This window comes from Brienomyrus brachyistius, unplaced genomic scaffold, assembly GCF_023856365.1.
Source record: "Brienomyrus brachyistius isolate T26 unplaced genomic scaffold, BBRACH_0.4 scaffold69, whole genome shotgun sequence".
Classification (NCBI taxonomy): Eukaryota; Metazoa; Chordata; class Actinopteri; order Osteoglossiformes; family Mormyridae; genus Brienomyrus; species Brienomyrus brachyistius.
This window is the reverse complement of record NW_026042344.1, coordinates 27480-45830: the sequence shown is the minus strand read 5'-3', so window position 1 is coordinate 45830 and position 18351 is coordinate 27480. Positions and strand designations below refer to the sequence as shown.

At 44.3% G+C, this 18351-nt stretch overlaps 1 protein-coding gene across 3 annotated transcripts; it reads right to left on the bottom strand.

Annotated features, from left to right (window-relative positions):
- Positions 1–1092: 1092 nt before the first annotated feature.
- LOC125725653 (uncharacterized) lies at positions 1093–4411 on the bottom strand. Of its 3 annotated transcripts, none has more exons than XM_049002518.1 (5): positions 4041–4411; positions 3344–3931; positions 3075–3130; positions 2023–2551; positions 1093–1779 (listed from the first exon to the last, which is right to left on the bottom strand). In XM_049002518.1, the coding sequence occupies exons 4-5, from the start codon at positions 2362–2364 to the stop codon at positions 1093–1095; spliced, it is 1029 nt and encodes a 342-aa protein (XP_048858475.1). In that variant the 5' UTR covers positions 2365–2551; positions 3075–3130; positions 3344–3931; positions 4041–4411. The 3 variants fall into 3 exon arrangements, with proteins under 3 accessions (XP_048858475.1, XP_048858476.1, XP_048858477.1); XM_049002519.1 differs by having other exon boundaries at positions 2023–2532; XM_049002520.1 differs by having other exon boundaries at positions 2023–2466.
- Positions 4412–18351: the final 13940 nt, after the last annotated feature.

The window sequence follows — 18351 nt, the reverse complement described above, 5'->3', positions numbered from 1 at the left end:
AGCCTGTTCATGCAGGCGCCTCAGCTCACCCTTTATGTCAAGCAGCCGCTCGTGGTTGATGATGCCCCCGTTGTTGTGAGCGGCGTATTCATCCCGCAACCTTCTCTCCAGCTGCAGAATGGAAAACCTCTTCTCCATCCTGCGCTGCTTGCTGTACTGCATGGAGAAGGTTCGGATCCTGTCCTTCACACTCTCCCACCATTCGGCCACGGAGGGGAAGGTAGGCTTGTCCTTCTGCCACTCGGAGAAGTGATCTAAAAAAAGGTGTCTAAAATCTCTCTCCTCCAGGATCTGCAGGTTCATTTTCCAATAGCCGCCCCCATATACAGGGGCGTCTATGGAGACAGTGGCCTCCACTGCCAGATGGTCAGTGGGCCACTGTGGGGAGAGGGACACCTTTTTAAAAACAACGGGGGGTGAAGCTAAAATGTAGTCGAGGCGGCTGCTGGCTCCGCGACTATTATGCCAGGTGAAGCCCGGCATGCTGGGGTTGCATGTTTTAAAACCGTCAACAAGTTTAAAGGAACGAATAAAATGGCGAAAATGCCCTGAGCTGACATCCTGTCTACCCTCCAACGAGATGTTAAAGTCCCCTCCTAAAATCAAGTGTCGATCTGTGACACAGAACGGGGACAACTCTTCAAAGAGAGTTATACGGGACGAGGCCTCCACTGGAGCGTAGACACATATGGCCCGGAGGCGCTGTCCCCTCCATGTGGCGTCCACTCCCAAAACCCTGCCCTGAAGGACGGTAAACGCACTTACTTCTTCAAAGGCGCGGTCGCCAAAAAGGATCCCGACGCCTGAGGAGTGGACGCCACCTACGCTCCAGTAGGATCTACCCCTCTTCCACTGTCGTGAAAAGAGAGCCTCGTCCCGCTGGTCCCGGAGGTGGACTTCCTGCAGAAAACAAATGCTGAAGGGAGAAGATGCCAGCTGGTTAAAAACAGATGTACGTTTTAAAATGTTCCTCAAACCCCTTACATTCAAGGTGACAATATTAAAATTGGCCATAGAATGTTAAAATAATAAAATACAATTAAAAACAACAAACTAAAATAATAAAAGCCAGCCATTAAAAACAATACTGTCCTACTGCCCCCCCTCCTCAGTCAACCTCAAAAGGTCCCCCAATTCCAGCCCCCCCAGGTACTCCTGTTCATTAGCAGTGTCCTGTTGACCGCTGTACTCCTGGGGGGGTACAGGGGACTGTCCCAAGTTCCACACCAGACGGGGGGCCTCTAACATCGGGGAGGGGGGACACTGTCGGCCTTGGTCCCCGGCCGCCACTGCTGGCGAGGTGGCAGCCGGAGGGCTGGATGCGTCGGGTTGCGCCTCCCTTCTGCTCTTCTTCCTCCCCCGGGGGGATGCACCGCTCTTCTTTTGCCTGCTGCTGACGCCTGGAGCCAGGGCGAGCTGCTCCACCTTGTTCGGAGACCCCTCCTGCATTGGTGTCGCACTCGAAGGGGCCTCCTCCACCTCGACCAGGGCTTCTCCTCCTGCCCCCGTCGCCGGCTGTTCCTGCCCAGCCATGGGGGCTAGAGCTCCCCCACCATTCTCCGTGCCGACTGCTCTGTTACCCGACAGAGCGTCGGCATATGTAGTCTTTTTCTGTGGGCAGGAACGAGCCAGATGGTCCTCGCCGTTAAAGTGTATGCAGCGACGGGGGCCCTTGCAGTCCCTGGCCATGTGCCCCGACTCCAGGCAGTTGCGGCAGCGCAGGTTGGCGCATCCCTCCAGGGTGTGTCCAAAGCTGTGGCACTGCCGGCAGAAGGGAGGCTGTCCAGGATAAAAAAGGTATGCCTTATTGCCCTGTAGGTTAAAATAGGCTGGAGGGTGGCTAAAACCGCCTGCGCCATTAGCGTCCGGGCACAGGCGGGCCTGGAACTGGCGTCGGCCAGTCCAGATCCCCAGCTCATCCCGGATGTCCCTGTGGCCAGGAAGGAGGTCCACATACTTTGTCAGAAATTGGGAAACGGCCTCGGCGGTAACATGCGGGTTGAAACAATGGACTGTTATTACCCGCTTGTCGGGCCACCACAGCGGCTCGATGTTGTAACGTCCGAGGAGGGGGTGCTGGGCCCCCTCCTTGCTCCGCTCCAGGACCTTGGTGTAACTCTCGTCGGTGGACAAGGTGACCTCGAAGAAGCGGAAGGGCCCATTCCGCTGTACGCAGAGGATGTCCTGCATCTGAAGGCCCAACGCTCCAAAGGCCACCTCCCGGATGAAGGCCAGCCGGTCGGGGAAGGTGCCCACCTCCTCCTCAGCCCTCCAGCAGAACCGGGCGGTATTCCGCAGGCCCCCGCCTGCTACCAGCCACGGCCCGCTGAAGGGCTTCCTCGATGGTCCGCCGGCCGTTGCCATCCGGGAAGGTCCACCGACGTCGCCGCTGGAGCAGAGTCCTTCCGCCGCCGTGGTCCCGACGTCCGCCGTCCGCCAATCCGGGATGAGCCGAGCAGAGCTAAACTATAAAAGCAGCTAAAAATAAAAACACCAGTTCGCCCAGCAGGGCGGCGGACAAGCCACCAGCCACTGCGGGATCCCCAGCCTACTAAAAACAGAAATAAAAGCAGGGGTAAAAGGCTAAAAAGGAAGGCACGGGTCGCCCCGTGGCAGCGGCGGTCAAGCCACCTGCTGGTCACGCCTTAGGTTCACCGTGCCTTCCTCTAAAAAACCTGACACAGTCCGTAAAAAAGCAGTAAAAAGTCAGTAAAATCCACTTGATCTTAGCCAAAAGGCCGAGAAGCGATACCCGCAGACTGCACCCTGCCGATTTTTAAATAATATTATGCTTGTACTACTTACATTAACACAAAATCACAATCTAAAAGGCTGAAACACCATGCAAATCAATGCCAACCCAGTACAATAAGAATTTTAAGGATAACATTTAACAAATAGAACTACCTGCAGAACTATTACCCTTAAAACAGGCAAAAGAGCAATTCCACCAGCAAATACAATTATACACCATTAAAATCTAATTACATGGCCAATAAAACAATTAAAATGTTACCTTATATGCATGCCAATAAAAAGTTAAGATAAAAAAAAAAGTTCAAAAAGGAACATACCCGCAGACTTCCGACCTCTGCACAAGGGTCGGGCTAAAACACTGTCATACACCTTCCTAAAACACATAAAAGCAGTAACCTTAGGAACAAAATAGGTCAATCACAGAATAAACAGCACAACAGATAAAATAAAATGTTAATAATGTTAATACTGATGAATATGTGCTAACAGTGATCAACCAAAGAAGTGCTCAGTAAATTCTGTACATGCCATTAAATAAAATCCAAACCAAATAAAACACAAGCACAGAAAAAGAAAGCAAACTTACATAAAACCCGAGGTGTCCTTTGTGTGCTTCAGGAAAGCACATCATGTCAACCCTGTAGGATGGATTGTCACCACCTAGACGTACTGGGGCAGCCTAGGATCAAGGCAGTTAGATGGATGTCAGCTTACCTCTAGGGGTAGGTCGTTTAGGTGGATGGCAGCTTATTTCTGTGATCAGGGTGTTTGGGCAAATGTCAGCTTGCCTCTGAGATCAGAGTGTTTAGGTGGAAGCGAGGTTACCTCAGGGGTCAGGGGGCTGGGTCAAAGGCAGCCTACCTCTGGGGTTAGGGCATTTGGGTGGATGTGAGCTTACCTGAGGGGTCTGCGTGTTTGGGTAGACCGCAGCTTGCCTCTGGGATCAGGGTATTTGGGTAAATGTCAGCTTACCCCAGAGAACAAGGCGGTTAGATGATAGGTAGTTTACCTCTGGGATCAGCATGGTTGGGTGAATGGCAGATTACTTCTGGGAACAATGTGTTTGCGTGGATGGCAGCCTACATCTGGGATCAGGGTGTTTGGGCGGACAGTGGTTTGCCTCTGTGATCAGGGTGTTTCGGTAGACGGCAGCTTACCACTGGGATCAAGGAGCCTGAGTGGATGAAAACATACCTCTTTTATCAGAGTGTTTGGGTTTATGTCATCTTAACGCTGGAGTCAAGGCGCTTGGTTGGATGCAGTTGGTTGGATAAGAGCTTTACCTTTGGAATTAGGGCATCTGAGTAGATGACAGCTTAACTCTGCGATCAGGGTGTTTGGGTACATGTCAGCTTAGCTCTGGGGTCACGGTCTTCGGTTGGATGTGAGCCTTCCTGTGGAGTCAGGGCGTTTGGGTGAACAGCAGCTCACCTCTGGGGTCACAGCGTTTGTGTGTAGGGCAGCTTACTACAGCTAACTCTCAATTAGTTTAACTGAATTTATCCTAAAAAATAATATTTATCTCTATACCTGACACACAAAATACTGTGACTTATATATAATGTGGCATGTTGTAAATGCAACCAGTAATCAGAAGACAGTGTGACATGTGCTGCACACCAGGGCAATTTCAGAATCCCAAATCAGATCTGTAGTTAACACCAAGCTATGATAAACCAAGTGGCAACTATATACACTCATTGGGGGTGGGATTAGACAGAGGGTGAATAGAGATGTGCATTAATGAGAAATGATATGTGTTTTTGGAACACTGAAGCATGCAAACTCTATTCTAGTAGAGCCTAAAAGTACAATTTTAAACTGAAAGTGAGCATAATAATGCACCTTTAAGCAACAGTAGGTTGCTGGCCATGGTGCTGAAAGCCCGGATTGGCAAATTTTACACAAAATTCCTTTATCTAATTTAACTATAACCCTCTTATTTTGTTGGCAGTGATGCTGTGTGACGTCTACAGAGGTTGGTATTGAAAGGATTACAGTGGGTAATGGGTGATTTAGATGAACCTAGATGAAATTTGACATCCAAAAGGGTTTGGACACTCAGTTCAACTTTGGACAACAAATCTTCCCAGAAGTTTCTCTCTGTCTCTCTTGCCAGTTATTTTCTGTTTCACCTGAATCAAGGAGGAATCAAATGCACAAGCACACTGTAGGATATATAAGATGCAAATCCATTAAAAGCTTTTTGTTTAAACATTATAAAACAGATTTACATACATTAATTAAGTAGTTTGAAACTTCATTTAGAAAAAGGAGGCAATGACCAGCCCAACCAGTAGTTCCATCTCTGATTTTTCAGAATCTCTTATCCCTTGGATAACTCTTGAAGTCATGATTTAACTAATTTTTAGCTCTGTCTTCAACTTCATCAGTTAGATGATCATTGTGGAGGGAAATGCAGTGAAGCCATGAAACATGCTGTCAGGGTTGGTCGCGATTGCTGGGTGAAGCGGGCGGCCGTTCGGGCAGGCGAGCAGGCAAGAAGCAGGCAGGCAAGCGGAAGACGGGGAAACGGGGATTTATTGGATGAACTAGGTGCGGGAAACATCAGACGCCAACTAACATCAATGACAGACAATGAACTCAGGACAGACATGGACTGAAATAGACAGGACTGATCAAAATAACTAGACACAGAAAAACCATCAGCTTCCATCGCGTTCACTGCTTAGGAGGGAAGAGACCCGACGGACGCAGACCCAGACCAATAGTGGCCAAATTGTAGCACTTTAAACAAAAAGAACTGGTTAAAAGCCGCGGCCGGGAACTAAAAGGAACGAACCTTAGTATCAACGACCAGTTTCCCAAGGATATCCTGGAAAGAAGGAAGATCCTGTTTCCTATACGGAAAACATTCATCGACGGAGGCTCCCTTGCTGTCATTGCGGTCGACAAACTGTACGTCAGCGGACGGCTCTGTTGCCACCAGAATTCCACCCCCTGGCTGTTCTGAATCTGCAACAGGTGATCTGTATCCACACCAACAATCTTGATATAATAATCCATAGATTATCTAAGAGATCTAGATATAATAATAATTGCCGGTCTAATGAGCTTAAGGCATTGTCATCGTCTCTCTTCTTTTATTATTATGATTATAATTATTATTATTATTATCCTTTTCTTTTCTCTTTCTTTTTGTCCCTTGTTTTTCCCCTGTTGATTGCTGTTGTCACTTTGCGATGTTGCTTTGGCTCCTGCACTGTTTTAGTTCACTTAAGGCTCCTCCCACGTTTTCTCACTACTTTTTCTCTGCATCACATTTCTGTTACATTCCCATTTTCTCCATGTTGCCATATGCTCAATGCAAAGCATAATTAATGGCACAAAGTGTACACAACGCCAAGCAAAGTGTACACAAGCATACACAAGTGGTGCTGGCAGTGCCCTGGGGTGTGGTCGCCGGGGGCCCCGGGTCCGCTCCTTCCCGCACGGCGGTGGGGGGCTGGGGTGCCTACTGAGCCAGCTGGTTAGCTGGCTCTCTTTTGCCAGGGGGTGAGCAATCTGCCCCCTGGCCTTATGAATCCCAGCCCCTCTCCCCCCTCATTCACAATATGCCGCGCACACATGTAGGGCCTCGGGGGGAAGGGGGGTGGGGTGTATGCCGTGCATACTACGGTGGGGAGGGCCATTTACGTGGCCTTACTCACTGTGCTGTGCGGCCTTCTGCCTCCCCCTGTTTTAATTGCACTTTAGTCATCACATGCCAGTATACACACAGGGCCTTGGGGGCCGGGGGCACTACTCAGAGGCTGGTGGTATCACTCGCCTCTGTGCTGCTGCCGCCCCCCAATTTTACTCAGACCATATACATTCAGGGTCTTGATGGGGGAGTGATGTGGAGGAGAGCTGTTCACAAGCAGCGCCCGTCAATTTTAAATTCATCTTAGTTTCTCAACAGTCATACTCACCCCTACACTACATACAGTCTCATACATCTCCACACGCATCCAATACTCTACCTCTGAGTGAGTGGGCACGCACGCTAGCCTGCATCTCGCCTACACAATTGAGCACACATGTACATATACTTGCACGCACCCATCCAAGCACACACTAAGATTTTATATGCTTGTATAGTTGTGTTACTTTCTGCACGCTATAATTTTGTTTATTCCTTTCTGAATCTATCACTCCTTTTTTTTCTTTTTCCTGTCTTTTTTTCTCCTTTTCCTTCTTTTTTCCCCTCCTAATATGTCCCTCCTCTACGGCCAGCTCACCCACTGCAATGTTTTTACATGATGAAACTGAAATAAATAAATTTATTTAACATAAAAAGAAATAGATCAACATGAGGGGTCTATACAGAGTTTATAGAGCCCCTTATGGTAAAGCAAGCATGTTTGGCACAGCAGTGCATTCAGACCATGATTCTGCTAAAGCTGCCAGACAGGACAAGGGGAAAAAAGAGAACATTTCTAGAGCCTCTTGATATGGGAAGTCAGAAACGTCAGGCCTATTTATTGAGATCCGCATGAAAGCTACAAGGTGGTCTCCTGGCAGCCTATTGCGGATGTTTGGCTCGAGCTGAAAATATATTAACTGTTAGGCTTTAAAAATGATAGCTGATAGCATAAAATGGTGATAGTTTAAAGCAGAAAATTCCATTGTGAAACGCCTTTATCACCCTGGGAGCGTTTAAAAAAACGCTGATATTTTTCTCTGCTTTTCAGGTGGCTGACGCTACATATTTTCTGACGTGCGCTCTCTGTCCGCTGGTGGGAGTGTGCTCACCTGTGTGTGCGCGCACGTGTCTGTGAGCGCGCATCGGGACGGAACTCCGCCGTGCGCGAAAGTGTAGTACAGGGGTGTCCACACTTTTTCACTTTTTTTTTTACTTATGAATGACCAAGTCAAAATGATCTACTATAAAAATGCAAAACATATTGTTATTTATATATTTATAGATATTCGTTATTATTTATTGTTGTTATTATTATTGTTATTATTTAATATTGTTTATCATTATTATTAATTTCCCTTTGGCATAAATGAAGCATTTTTTAATTGAACTGGGATTTTAGTTCCTTCACCTTTCTCTTTCTAGCTCGCTTTTCGGAGGGAAGTTAATGCCGTAGTTTTTATGAGCAGTCCGAAAATGCCGCTCCACATTTCCCTTCTTCGGAATAGCAATGGTAGACTGACAGATGAAACAAACGCACTTCGAAGATGACCTTGTGGGGAAAAATACTCCTCCTTTCATTCCGTATGGAAGTGGTAGGTTATTGGCTTCGTACTTGGTCCTGCTCCCCCATTCAGTTTTATACCCTCTCTTAAGTTTAGTAGAAATAAATTGGAGGCGACTCAGTTGCTTACTGGAGTTTTGCAGCAGCTGGCGCGGTTGATCGCGTCATCCTTCCTCTATTTTTTATGTCATGCGATCTACTCACTCTTTGCGATCGACCAGTAGATCGCGATCGATGTATTGGGCACCTCTGGTATAGAGACAAAAATGACAAGCTGTTGTGCAAATAAGATGAATAACAAAAGGCTATTTAATCTGTTTATTAAAAGGACAATGTATAGAGCTCTTCTATAGTAAAAGTAATCTTACAGTAAATGACTTCTGCTGTGATCTGACGCTATATAGAAAATTTAATTAAATAAGATTAACTTGACCTTCTGCGGGGGGCACCCTAATATAATGATAGGGGAAACACTGCTGTCTGTCTGCCATAAAATAAATAAAAGGGGGAATTGGAATTGCATATGACTATGGAGAGAATGGTTGGCTATAGTGAAAAAGGTGTGGAAATTTTTACTAATTCACATAAGGGACAGCATAAAGGGTTGTTTAATTCAGCATCGGAGGAATTCATATATTTGTGTGATTATGATAATCACACTATTATAACTTGATTGTACATCTCTTGAATTAATTACAGTGTCATGTATAACGCTACACTTTTTAATACATTGTTTGGCAGAACAGACTGCAAAACTGTAGTGCAGGGGCGATTCTAGGTTCAGAGCTTTGGGGGTGCTGAGCACCCAGAGAGCTGCCCAGCAAGGCAAGATACACTTTACTCGTCACAATGAGACTTTTTCCCTGCCTCTTTCAGTCCCCGCATCCTTAAATGTCTCCAGTTGTCCCGAGTTCTATCTGACTGTCTCCTTTGTGCATTTAAACCCCTGTTCTTCCCTGTCCTTTTCGTCTGTTGTCTTCGTCTCCGTCATCAGTCATCATTTTACCATCTCTGTGCAAGTCTGCAAATTTCTTTATTAAATCCTAAGAGTTTCTCTGTGCCTGGGTCCTTGTCAAAAAACATGACATGACTGTTTTGTACATTTTAACAATTTAATTCCAACATTTGTGTAAGAAAAGCAAAACACTTTTTGGAAAAGTCTTTAACAAGACCATCAAATTTGATAAAGTTTTTTTTTTTTTTTAAATGCTGCAAAAGACCACAACTGCAAAAGAAGAATGGATTGGAATAAAAAAATACATATCCTAACCTTAATTACCGGAGGAGAGTAATGAATGATGCTAATAGTGAGTAAAAAGTAAACGGAGTGCATTTTTTGGACAGGGATTCACTCTTAATGTGTATGTATAATATAATACAGATACATAAAGAATACCCTCAAAAATAGAACAGTGTGAAATACACAAATGTACAAAATATTAATAAAAAAAATTATAAAGATGGAGGCAACTTTGCCTATGGTACAATGTATGCAATGTATGAAAAGATCTTTACTGCAGATACTACTATGACTCTGCAGATTTGTTTTTTTATTTTAACCTATGTCGCCTCACCTTGTGGCTGGCAAATCTGTCTGTCACTTTTTGGTGGTCAACTCTCTCAAGCATCTCTTTCTCAACTGACATCACAGCCAGGTGCTGGAGTCTGCTTTGACCCATGGTCCTTCTCAGCCAGGTATGGAGCCGACGCAAGACACTGAAAGATCTCTCACAGCTACAGCTGCTAACTGGGATTGTTAGGGCAACCTGAATAACAGTTTTCAGTGTGGGGAAGATCTTATCCAGAAGTTTGTATAATGTTAACATATCTGGAATGGCACCAGCCTCACTCTGGAGCTTCAAAAAGTTTTTGGCAACTGCAACTTCCTCTAACCGAAGTTCAATATGCTAATGCAGTGCCAGGGCTGACAAATGAGGCTCAGACAAGAATTGGTTTGAGGTTGGACTACACGCCTGAATCCCATTAAGCAATTCCTGACTAACACCAGAAAAACGCTTCTCAAGTTCAGAGATCATTCTGTCCAGACAAGGAAACAACAATTTCCTTTTAAGAAATAGAAGAGCCACAGACTTCACTGCCTGCCCCACAGGTTGACTTAACAACAAATCCATCCATTTTCTTTCGTTTCTGCCTCTGTCCAGAAGACTGCTCCAAAACAACTACCTGGTTTGCCTCACACAAAGCCTTTGTCCTTGCATGAATATCAGTAGCAGTGGCATCACTGCGCTTCTGCTTCAGAGTCTCAACCACTGCATCTTTATATGTCTGTGCCTGGGCAATATCTATGGTCTCCTTTTGTAGGTATGTGTTTAAACATGTGGTTACAGACAGTAGATCCTTGAAAACAATCAGCAAATACACTGAGGAGAATTTACTGAGTTTTGCCTTTAATCCCACCGCAATAGGTATGTTGATAGTGGAGAGGCACTCAATTATGGCATGGAAGTTGTTAAGCACAGCCATTACTGAACGAACCTGGCATGCCCAGCGTGTGTTTGACAGTTGCAAAAGCCAACTGTTCTGTCTTTCCATCTCTGGCCTCATCAGCCATAATGGCATACATCTGTGATTCCGTCATCTCATGAACAATAGCTGCAGTTACCTCTTGTGAACAACATTCAATCATCTCATTCTGACTACTACAAGAGATGTATGTTGTGTTTCATGGGGGTGTGTACCTCTGCAAGAATCGATCAAACTTTTCCAAAAGTTTTATGCACTCACAGAAATTCCCTTTATTGTCACTCTCTTCTGTTTCATCATGACCTCTAAATGATATTCCTTGCTTCCCCAAAAAGCAGGTCACTGCCACAATACGTTCTAGGTACTCCCTTCTTTCACTTACTTCTGCGGCACTTGCTGCCTCTATCTGTTCCACAATATTGCCTTGTGACAGACTTGCTTTGTAGCTGTTCCAACAAACTACACTGTCCTTGTGTGACTGAGTGGATTCATGTTTTTGAAACTTGCTCAGTGCCTTTTGCCAATTACTGACTCCATCGTTCACTAATGTGTCATACCTAAGACTTTTGTCAAAGACTCGACAAGCGTAGCAGAAAGCAGCATTTTTTTGGATAAAGAATATTCTAACCATTTAAAGCTTTTGAACCAGTTTTCTTGGAAGGATCTTTTTTGTGTGCCAAACTGAGTGAGAGGGTACTGGGACAGTTTTACCTGTTTAGGACCAGTAGTCTTATCCCCCAAATCAAGAGCCATATCTTGAACATCTTTGGATTGCTGACTGGAACTCTGCCCTGTCTGTCTCTCCTCATCTCTTTCCCTGGTTGGTTCTTTCTGCCTCTCCTCATCTTGTTCCCTGGTCTGCTTTCTCAGAGTCTCTCCCTGTTCTTCGCCTCCTTGTGTAATGAGATTAACCAAACAGTAAATCAGATCGATAAATAGGAAAATGTAATGAAGGTGTCCTGTTTACATTTCAGAATGAAGTCTAATGATATAAGATCATGGTTCTCAAACTGTGGTACCTGGTACGTGAGCTCCCCATTGTGGTACTTGGAGGAAAGTTATAAGCATCTTTTGAAAATAAAAATACTTCAAACATGTACAATTCAATCAAAAAAGTACAAAACTTTGAATTAAAATACCTAAAGTATACTAAATTCATATTTCGAATATACTAAGCATTGTCTTCCCTTTTCTTCTTGTTTCAATGTCAGCCTGCTAAATTTTCACGTTCTTAGGATGCTCATTCTGACTTAATGCAAATGTGGGGGGCACGTACTGCGGCAGTCATACAGACTAGATGGTCCAAAAGTTGACCTACCTACTATTGGCTGAGGTTTTGTAGATTTGTGGCTGAACCAAAGAAAAATATATCATTAATTTTATTCTGCCCAATTAACGATAATAATGTTATGTTAGAATATTGTTAAAGAGGCACAAACTGCTTCAACACAGTTTGTTTTGCAGATTCTGTATAGCAGCTTTAATATAGAGAGAACACAACTTCCAGATTGTATGAGTAAAATTAGGATCTTTTTCTGTCAGTTTAACAGTTTCTGTTTTGCCTGTCACTGACTATTCCCTGTTTGTTTTCTTACCTGGTTCTTCCTGACCTTGTACTTTCTCCTATCTGCTCTTTCCTCTCTCCCTCTTTGAACTGACAATCATACACAAATAGATAGTATTCAATTAGATAAAGAAATTACATTAATATAAAAAAATGCTATTGACATCACTAATAAAAAAACTCTTCTCTCAGTGTACTTTCAATCAAAAGGCAAATAACCAAACCACGTTTGCATTTAATAAAATATATGACTATTTAAACACTGATCCAACATTATTCTTGATTGACAGATCATGATCTTCTCCTTTTATCTGAATGCCCGTCCTTTTTTTGAAAAAACTTCCTTATATCCATTATGAACCTGGCTGTCTTTCTGTGCAAAATACACACACACACCAGAAGTTATGAAGTTAATGGGCATCCAGTCAGTTAGCTACCTTAGGTTTAATATTCGGAACATGAAAAAATAACCAGCTTCTCTCGTTCCATTTCAAAGAGGACTGGTGAAACGGTTGGCAATTTAAGTTTGTAGATTTAGGCTATATAAATTTCAATGGGAGCAACAGGACGGTCAAAATGTTGCTGATTTTCCTACAGAGTAGGGCGGATTGTAGAGTAGCAAACATCGTCAGAAAACGTGTTTTCAACACTGCAGTTTACCTGTGAGGGTAATGTTTTTCAGCTAATAAGAGACATGGTCAGACTCCTACTACCTAACTATATAAAGAAAGAGTTACTGAAGGTTAAATGCAGCTAACATGTCCTGTTTTAAGCCAAGTACTCACACCACTGCTGCAATGCGTCTCAGCCACCATTGCTCTGGCAGGAGCGCTGGAGCCAGTCAGAGTAGCGGAGAGTGAAGCTGGAACGAACCATTTTTCGGGGCTGGGGGGGGGGGGGTATCTATACTAGTTATTAAAATATTACATCTGAATGCTTTTTCATATTTTAATACTGTCTCACATAAACAGCATGAACTGTCAAAAAAAGTTAGAAATCTTTAGAAATCCTTGGGGGTGCTTTTATTCATTTTGGGGATACTGAAGCAGCCCCAAAAATGGGCTAAAATCGCCCCTGGGCAGGACCCTGTTAACCCTAATCCAGGCAAAGTTACAGGGTCCTCTCTGTTTCTCTTCATAGGGGTCTTTGCAGACATCCAGACATGAGCTTGTTTTGCTCAGTGAGTAACACCATGGCCCCACAATTACGGAGCTGTGAGTTCAGTTCTGACCCTGACAAAAAATCAGTATAATGTTGCAAGTTTTCTGTGTTCACTAGTTTCCATCAACAGACTGTGTGAACTGTGACTGTGTGTATACTACTCTGGGTACCTTGGGTCCTGTTGTAAGCTCCCAGCACAGCAGTTCCCTGTACTGGAGAAGCAGTAATGGAATATGAATGGGAATCTACAGTACATGTACTGTTTACAGTGAAATGTAGTTCAGAAAAAGAGAGAATGTCAACCTTGAGAGGATCACTTACCTCAGCAGTGACATTCATGTCTCTCGTGCCTCTTCCTATCATGTCAGTAGATGGATTGGGAGAGCATGGGGGTCATGTAGTCGCTGGAATGGGGTCTGTGGCACTCCTGATATTTTTGTAAGACGGTGAAGGTCTCCTGGTGCTCCTTATTTTGCTGTGTGGCTGCTAGACATGGACGTTATCCAGTGACCAGAGATGAAGACTGGACTCCTTTGGTACTGTGTCTCTTCGGAGAATCCTTGGGTACCACTGGTTTAACTTCGTGTCAAATGAGTGGTTGCTCAGGGAGTCCCGCGTGAGTCAGGTTACCTGCATTGTAAGTGTCAGGTACAGCACTATGACCATGTGGCATGATTCCCTGAGGGTGATCCAGCTCGCAAGGTCCCTACTACCCTATTCCAGTGCAATCTCCCCAACCTGACCTGACCTGACCTGATCTGAAATTAAGGTAGTGGTCCAAGCTGTAGGTTTACTGACAGACCACTGTAGGTCCTTATCAATGAAGTCTACCATTCTATCAAGACTGAGGATAATAAGTAATATAAATCAAGTGCTATAATAGTACCCTCAAACAGTGATCCTCCTTTATTGGTCTGTTACATACAATATTGCCTGCCCAAGAGCCCACTGCAGCAGGCTCTCAGGAAATATGAAAGAGCTTTGTGGGTGGAGATGTGATCTTTCCACATGATTTCAAGTGAAACCATGAAAAGTCATCTTTAAAACGAAGGCTTTCGCTATTGCAAATGTCACACTATTTAAGGTCTCAGGAAGTCTAGGGGAAGCACAAATATATAGTGCATATAGCTGTGTCTCACATAAAAAGGTTGTGCATACTCTGCTCATATTGTTCAAAATGGAGTAACACTTTGCCATGAATTTTTAATTTTAGTATGAGCCCATATAGTTAAGTCTTGACTGTTTACACATAAACACTTAAAAAAGATATAGCTGAGGTCCTGGATTCAGTCTCCTGCATTTTCTCTCTAACCCCCTCAAAGAATTTCTTGCAGGGATTAATTCAGTATGTTTTAACAACATATAAAAAGACCAGATGAGTTAGGAGCAACACTTTACTTGAGGGGGCACAAATAATGTCGTAGTACATCCATCCATCTATTTTCCAAACCGCTTATCCTACTGGGTCGCGGGGGGTCCGGAGCCTATCCCGGAAGCAATGTGCACAAGGCAGGGAACAACCCAGGATGAGGGGCCAGCCCGTCGCAGGGCACACTCACACACCATTCACTCTCACACACACACCTACGGGCAATTTAGCAACTCCAGTTAGCCTCAGCATGTTTTTGGACTGTGGGGGGAAACCCCACGACGACATGGGGAGAACATGCAAACTCCACACACATGTGACTCAGGCGGAGACTCGAACCCGGGTCCCAGAGGTGTGAGGCAACAGAGCTAACCAGTGCACCTGTCAGAGTTCGCTGGTTAAAGCGGGTAGTGCGCACAGGCTGACAAGCGGGCAGGAAGCAGTCAAGCAGGCGGAGTACGGGGAAAACAGGGATTTATTCGGGATCGGGACGGAGCAGACAGCACTAAGACTAACTAACATCAATGACGGACCAGAAACTAAGGCAAGTCATGGACTGAAATAGACGAGACTGGACGAAAATAAGTGGACACAGCTGGGCAAGATCAGGGAAGCACACGTGGGTAATCAGGGGGCGTGGCACACACGAGGATCGTACGAGCCGGGCATGACAGCACCACCATGCCGCCCCTGAAGTAGTACACTCTTACTTAATTTATTAATTAACCAGAAAGTATTAGTTATATACTGATCCCACGTTCGTTCATTCTTAATCATAAGTTAGTGTATTTGTTCATCATTTGTACTTGAGTAGTTACTAAGTTATTACTGAGTAATGTGTATTTGAACAATATAAAATATAATAATACATGTGCTATAAATCAACAAACCATTGTCCTTTAGTTTTATCCACTGCAGGACTGCAGGAAGCAGCATACAATGGAAATGCCTTGGGTGGGATGGTAGCCCGGATCAGGGCTCACATACTGGCTCACATGTGGGCAATGAAGAAGTAGCACTTCACATGTATGGGAGAAAAACAGCAGCCAGAGGAATCCTATGCAATCTCAGTGAGAATAAACTCCCCAGACCCAGGACTGGGGCAGGAATTGCAGGATTCTCCTCTAGCATTTATTTTGGCATACTGTATTTATTGCTATTATCCTTGGTACATGTTTATATTTGCCAATAATTGAAATTGAAATAAACATGATTATTATTCATCCATCCTCGTACCACATATCCTGGAGACGAGGGCCTGTAGCTTATCCCAGGTAGCATAGGACACAATGGCATACTTTTGGATGGGATGCCAGTCCATTGCAGGGAATGCACTCACTCACACACTGTGGGCAATTTAGAGATGACAGTCTATTATTATTAGGATACCTATAGTTTTTAGTAGTTTTCACTATTATTATGCTTTTTGCCATGGGAGTCTATTGGCACATCGATAGAGGTCAGTTCCAACTATTCATACCAAATTTGGGTTCAATCCATCCATCACTCTAGCGCCACCCTCAGGCCAAATTTCAAGAAATGTTTTTGCCTTATTCTCTTTCTTATCATTGTATGATTATGCTATTTACTTTTAAGTATTAGCATTACCTGGATGGATGGATGGACATCGTTCATCCTTTACCTGGGGAATGAGGCTCCCAACTCGTGGTGACTTACCCAAGCCCTGGTGCTGGATCATCATTAAATGCTTACATGGGGAAAGAGAGACCTTACCCTTGGCCTCCAAGCCTGGAAGTACCCTGAGCTCTAGACCCAAGCTTAACCCTAACCCATAAGCATAGGTTCGCAGCATGAACGGTTCTCACCTGATACCAGAAAACCATACTTGTTCTTAATCTGAAAATCAGTTCATCATTTTCCCAGAAGGTGGCAGCACATCAACACTGCAAGCTTGGCACATCCCTTTGGATACAATGAGCTATCCTTATATTTTGAAATTTTTTTAAACTTATTTAAATCAGTAAAACAAATTACTTCCAAAAAGGATAGAATCATGTCTACCCAATACCCCTTGGCACCATGTTAGTGTGAATGGAGTTTTCACTCCAGCCCTGAGGGATTCAGAGCAGACACAAAAGATTGTGAACCCATGTGTGATTTACAGTGAAAGGTGACTGAACACAACGCACAGCCTCTGTTATGACTCCACTGTTCACCATGGTTCAGCACCATCTATATTTCTATTATTTTTCTAGGTATTTTACTTGTGGTTTTACACTTAACATGGTATCGACAGGCTTGCTCCAAAGAGATCTCATTGTATTTACACAGTGACAGTAACGCTGCCTTATCTTGCGAGAGGAAGTAGCATATGGGTGCGCTGCTAACGTTAGCATTAGCAAACCTAGCTGCCTAGCAGTGTTGGTAGTAACTCGTCAGTGTAATTCCACTACTTTTGTTTGCACCATGTATTTCAACATCGACGCGATGTTACTGTGATCACTATGCAACCTTTAGCCCACTGTTATTTTCCTTGATTATGTAATTATACAGGGCAGGTCAGGCAGAGGGAGCAGACGCTGATGCAGCACATTGATGACCAACCACACGTCCAAACTGCTGGCGATCCTGGCCGGCGACCCCCCAGGCAGACACACGGTCGAATCCCACCCTTATTATAATTACTTTTATATGCAGTAATTGGTAATTAGTAATTTTCAGTAGCTTGCACAAGGCTGCTGACTAGCAACGTTATTCGTTGGCTGAATCCGAAATAGCTGTAGTGCTACGATGCTGGATTGTTACAGGGACAGTGATAAATGCAGACCCCTTTATTCTGATTGCGTTAAAAATCAAATGTTTTTACTCAGATTTCATCCATTTGGTGGTGTGCTCTCTATAATGTGCCATGTTTTTCTAAAAGAAGATTTTTTAAAAAAAGAATGGTAAAATAGAGCAGCGCATTGAATTGTAATGCCTGTATCTTGAAACGTAGCGTGTTGTCAGACTCTCCGATACACAGCTCTATGGTCCATACAGAGGAGATGAGGAACATGCAGTCTGCTAAGTCACGTGGTTACCTTTCGTTAGGTGGCTACGTTTACATGCCTTAACGCAATTAAGATGTTTTCATGTAAACAGATTAATCGGGGAGCTCATTTATAAAGGCTTCGTGTGACTGAAAAAGACGAGAAGCATTCATACATACATTTATAGGAAGATTTTGGGATTTACAAAGAAAAACATTTTGTGAAAAAGACAAATCTTGTGAACGAGGTTGAGAGATGCTGTTTCGACAGAATCCTGTAGAGGGCACTGTGTATGCTAAATCGAAGGCTCCAGTAATGTATTCGGCATTTATAATCATAAACAATAATAATTGAAATATTTGTGGGCACATGGCAATTGGCTCTGAGATTAAAGTTATTTAAAATGAATTTGTTTAAATTTGTGGGCCGGCATGGTGGTGCAGTGGTTAGCACTGTTGCTTCACACCTCTGGGACCCAGGTTTGAGTCTCCGCCTGGGTTACATGTGTGTGGAGTTTGCATGTTCTCCCCATGTCGTCGTGGGGTTTCCTCCGGGTACGCCGGTTTCCCCCCCACAGTCCAAAAACATGCTGAGGCTAATTGGAGTTGCTAAAAAATTGCCTGTAGGTGTGAATGGTGTGTGAGTGTGCCCTGCGATGGGCTGGCCCCCCATCCTGGGTTGCTCCCTGCCTTGTGCCCATTGCTTCCGGGATAGGCTCCGGACCCCCCGCGACCCAGTAGGATTAGCGGTTTGGAAAATGGATGGATGGATGTATGATAAAATGATTAAGCTGTAGCACATTTCAAATAATATTTCATT

What these genes read in the sequence shown, in the direction of transcription:
- LOC125725653 (XM_049002518.1), bottom strand. Translation starts at nt 2,364, where the DNA reads ATGGCAACGGCCGGCGGACCATCGAGGAAGCCCTTCAGCGGGCCGTGG. An exon ending in TGTGGTGGCCCGACAAGCGG is followed by an intron (nt 1,780 to 2,022) that starts GTAATAACAGTC and finishes TATCCTGGACAG; the next exon opens with CCTCCCTTCTGCCGGCAGTG.